Here is a 4460-nt window from a genome sequence, read left to right on the forward strand (position 1 = left end):
CACAATAATTATTATTATTCCATTCATGCAAATTGTGTTGTTCCAAGCACTGTAGGCAATGAGCAATGGAGTGATCTTGGTTTAGATTTTTCTGTCTTCTAAACTATATTGATAATGTTATGTGCAGTAATGCCAAATGATGATGCTTATTATTACGGTCAGGCGTATTATTAATAATAGTAATGGCCTACACGTGTAATAAAGTTGCCCATTTATTTAACAAAATACGCGTTGATATGCAGTTTATATGCAGAGAAAATCGAGAGCACATCCCTCCCTCAAATTGTAGGATATTACTGAATACCTTTTTCACGCCTCAAAAGTTTTTCAGAACAATTGAGGGAGGAGTTGTTTTGCACGGTCAGCGTTTGGTAGAAATTGAGTGCAAATTATGAGCAACCCTTCTCCCCGTCAACGAACTAACTATCAATGTAACCCCCTCCTCCCCAATCAACCCCCCTCCCTTACTCCCCTCCTCACATCTCCTCTCCATACTGGTTCTCATGCAGACCCCGCTGAGAGGACCTTTCCTCTTTATAAAGACAAGATACAGCTCATGCAACTGCCTTTGAAATAATCCACAGGATTTCTTGCGGTAGTCTCTTCTTCACTTGCACTTCAAAGAAGCGCTCTGCTCTGTGGCTGTATGCGACTGCTTGTGACTGAAAAGAGGACCCACGTGAACTGGAATTAGTTCGGTCTTTCATTCAGAGTCAGTTCATTTTAAGCGTTGTAACCAAGCGGACTGAGGACCGGACACTTGCCTTGCATGACACAGGATTACTTTGTTTCTGGATAGGACTGTTTTTAGTTTCAGGGTCATCCAAGATCCGAGTGCTTGCTGCGCTTCTCTCCATCGACACCGCGCACCTCTCCTGGTAAACTCGTTCATCGCTGCCTTTCCGCGCAGCTCGTGTTGCAGGAGCGGAGACACAGAGCGCGTGGACAGATGGCTGCGCTGACGATACAACGGAATGACAACTTTCTACACACCTTTTTACAGGTTTGTAATCGTTTTGATGCGAATCAATATAGGCACTTCTATAGAGTTTATTGCGTCGCCATAAATGTCTGGCAATAATTTGTTCAACGTTAATACGTCTGTAGAGTTATAAAATGTGACGTTCAGTAGGCTATATTCGCTGTCCCGTTTATAGCTATGCAAACGTTTATTATTTTAAAATCTTACAGAATGAAAGAATGTTAGGAAGTTTTAAGTTGCACAGATGCTGTATCATGATATAGTTGTAATCAATAAATATTTGTGAATATTGTAGTTGACATTTGTATATGTAAAACTTCTAGTATCTGATATTCAAGAACAAATAAAAGTACCTCATGAGAAATGACTGTTATTTGCACACGATACATTTTTTTAATACACAATATTCACTTGAATTGCTAAGATTCCTGAAGTTTCACCAGACTTATTGTAAAAGCATTCTGTGACAACTTGTGATGTTAAAAGTACTTTATGAAAAAATGTGATAGATAGATTAGCCTGTGTCATTAGTGTGAGTTATTAGTGTGAGTCATTAGTGTGAGTTTTCCATCTTCCACCAGGATCGGACCCCCAGCTCTTCCCCAGAGGGAGCCCCCAACGCCCTGTCCTTCCTGGCCACCACCTGTAGCCAGGCCTGGCAGGTGGGTGGCACGGTGGGCTCTGAGAGCTCCCAGTTCCCCTATGAGGGGGCGGTAGGGGTGAGCTCAGCCTCCGGGATGTTCCAGCTCTGGAGCAACGAGGTGGCGGTGGCCCCTAGTTCTAGTCTCAGCGCCTCCAGCCTCACTGCAGCCGCACATCAGATGACATTCGCCGTGCCCAAGGTCCAGTTCCCTGTTGGCCCTGGACAGAGTCTGCCTTCTGGCCTGGGTCCTCACCCCCACGCGCTCTACCATCACCACCACCATCACCACCACCACCACGAGCTGCCCCTGACTCCGCCGGCCGAGCCTCCCTCCGCCTACTCTTTCGAACTCTCCCCCGTCAAGGTCCTCTCATCCCAGAGCCAGGGTCCCAATGGGCCGCAGTACTACCCCCAGCATAATGGCGTCTCTGTGGGACAAAACTTCCCCGGCTTCTTTCAGAACTCTGTATCCTCGGCCAGGCACCATCTATCCGGAGGACAACACCATGTCGGGGAGGAGGGCCAGCAGGGCTGGTGGAGCCTCCCCCAGACCACTGGCCACGGAAGCCCCACCAACCACCACCCCTTCTCCCTGGGCCGGCAGCTGGTCCTGGGCCACCAGCCCCAAATCGCAGCCCTCCTCCAGGGCACCTCCAAGGGCCTGTTATCCTCCACACGCCGCTGCCGTCGCTGCAAGTGCCCCAACTGCCAGGCCAACGGCGGGGGACTCGAGTTTGGCAAGAAACGACTGCACATCTGCCACATCCCAGAGTGCGGCAAGGTGTACAAGAAGACGTCTCACCTGAAGGCCCACCTGCGCTGGCATGCCGGGGAGAGGCCGTTCATCTGCAACTGGCTGTTCTGCGGGAAGAGCTTCACGCGCTCCGACGAGCTACAGCGCCACCTCAGAACACACACCGGGGAGAAGAGGTTCGGATGCCAGCAGTGTGGGAAGAGGTTCATGAGGAGCGACCACCTCTCCAAACACGTCAAGACTCACCAGAGCAGGAAGAGCCGGTCCGGAGGGAACACGTCGGACTCTCTGTTGGCCAATATCAAGAGAGAGTAGAACGGACTAGAGGGGGGTTCAATAGACTCTATATAGAGCCAAGAGACTGCAATATGTGATTGTACTGTAACTGCCACAGACCCTCTGAGAGAGAGTGGAGGACAAGGACACCCGATAGACTATTAACCTCTGTAGTCGTGACCCTTTTCAGCCCGTCAACAAAACGCTTTTGAGAGGTATTTCACAACAAGGGAAGCAAAGCGAGCGGCGAGGTTTAGGATTGTGATATGGATACAGAGCGTTCACTGGGCATTTCTAGGTGTCGCACAAAAAATTATCTCCCATAGCAAGATGGTAGCCACTCTTAACCCTTGATGGCGACATTATAACCTGGTTCCCACATTAATCAGCTATCAATGTCCAAGGTCAAATCAAATCAAAGGTTTATTGGTCACGTGCACACGGTACAGTGAAATGCTTGCTTGCTAACTCAACAACGCAGAACAATAATATCAAGCAAGAATCAAATGCCAAATACAAAAGTCCAAAAATAACAAGTAGTAATTCAAAGTTAAAAAATAAAATAAAATAAAAACTAGTACGAGAAGTATGTACATAATAGAATATACAGTATGATTGATTTTTTTCAAAATGAAGACTGTTTTTAAGTAGTAAAGTGACTTGGTGTAGCAGCTTGAGTAGATAGTCATAATAAATAAGAATTCCAAGGTCTTCATTTTTATTTGGATTTAATTTGTAATATTGAAATATAAATAATTCAGCAAATTTATGTAACATGCAAATAATCCACTTTCTGCATGTTTCATCTTTTAGAATCTGGAATTCAGAAAGGTTTTTGATAATGGAATGTGAATTACATGAGGAAGAGAATGTATCTGAAGTAAGTATACCACATATCAGTTGATTTAAGAAATTTGCTGTTTGGCCAAATGTATATATTGATCTGACGGTTGATTGTGGGATCAGTGTTATAATGTTTTATTAATGGATATATAAACCCCTATCTCAGTTTCATCTGTTGTTGAAATGGATTCTTGTTATTTAATCAGAATGTGAATTGCCATTCCTATGTGTACAAACCAACATTTGTTGGAAGACTTTGTAAATAATGGATCAATTTCACAGACAACTTAATTGAAGTTAAGACTGCATGTACATTTTAATAAACGGAAATTCTTTGCTAAAGCAAATCCACATTCAATGTTATATGTTATTTTCTCCTATTTTCTCAGAGCGATAGTGTGAGACTCAAATGTTTTTTTATGCCTTCTTCCACCTAATACAATGAATGGCATTCTAGTCAACCAAAATATCTAACGTTTCATTCAATTGTAATTTGATTGTATTCATTCAGAATACAAATGGTGGGTCATTGTATCATTGAAGTGTGAAGGAAACACCTCTTAAAAATGGGGAGTGGAGGGGATGTTCAAAGATTTCACACCTCAAAGTAAACACGGAGAGACCACCATTGACTGGGGACGCGGGCTGTTTGTGGGAGATGGGGGCAATTTGGGGTGGGCCTTCTGCAATCAAGTTCACAGTCATGTGGCTTTAATGGCTGTTTTCTTTCTCTGAATGGAGGAGATTGAGACAACAGATGCAATGGCCCTCCACTCGACGGGACCCTCCCGTGAATAGGACCCCTGTTGCTCAGACCCTTCCCCCCAGTGGTGACAGGAAAGCCCTTTGATTTTGGAAGTTAATACCTCTCTCACTCCTCTCTCTTCCAGGTTCCCTCTCTCTGCCCCCCCCCCCCCGGTTCCTATATATCACAGTTGTGTTACGTTCAGCCCTGCTTTACT

At 45.1% G+C, this 4460-nt stretch overlaps 1 protein-coding gene across 1 annotated transcript; it reads left to right on the top strand.

The window, feature by feature from the left end:
- Positions 1–496: 496 nt before the first annotated feature.
- Positions 497–3845, top strand: sp5l (Sp5 transcription factor-like). The gene is made up of 2 exons (XM_029722524.1): positions 497–1003; positions 1564–3845. Exons 1-2 carry the CDS (start codon positions 950–952, stop codon positions 2692–2694), a joined length of 1185 nt encoding a protein of 394 aa, XP_029578384.1. The 5' UTR covers positions 497–949; the 3' UTR covers positions 2695–3845.
- The last annotated feature ends 615 nt before the right edge of the window (positions 3846–4460 follow it).

The sequence above is a fragment of the Salmo trutta genome, chromosome 30 (genome assembly GCF_901001165.1).
Source record: "Salmo trutta chromosome 30, fSalTru1.1, whole genome shotgun sequence".
NCBI classification, from domain to species: Eukaryota; Metazoa; Chordata; class Actinopteri; order Salmoniformes; family Salmonidae; genus Salmo; species Salmo trutta.

Coding starts and splice junctions, on each gene's coding strand:
- sp5l (XM_029722524.1), top strand. CDS start 950: ATGGCTGCGCTGACGATACAACGGAATGACAACTTTCTACACACCTTT. Junction 1,004..1,563: donor TTCTACACACCTTTTTACAG/GTTTGTAATCGT, acceptor ATCTTCCACCAG/GATCGGACCCCCAGCTCTTC.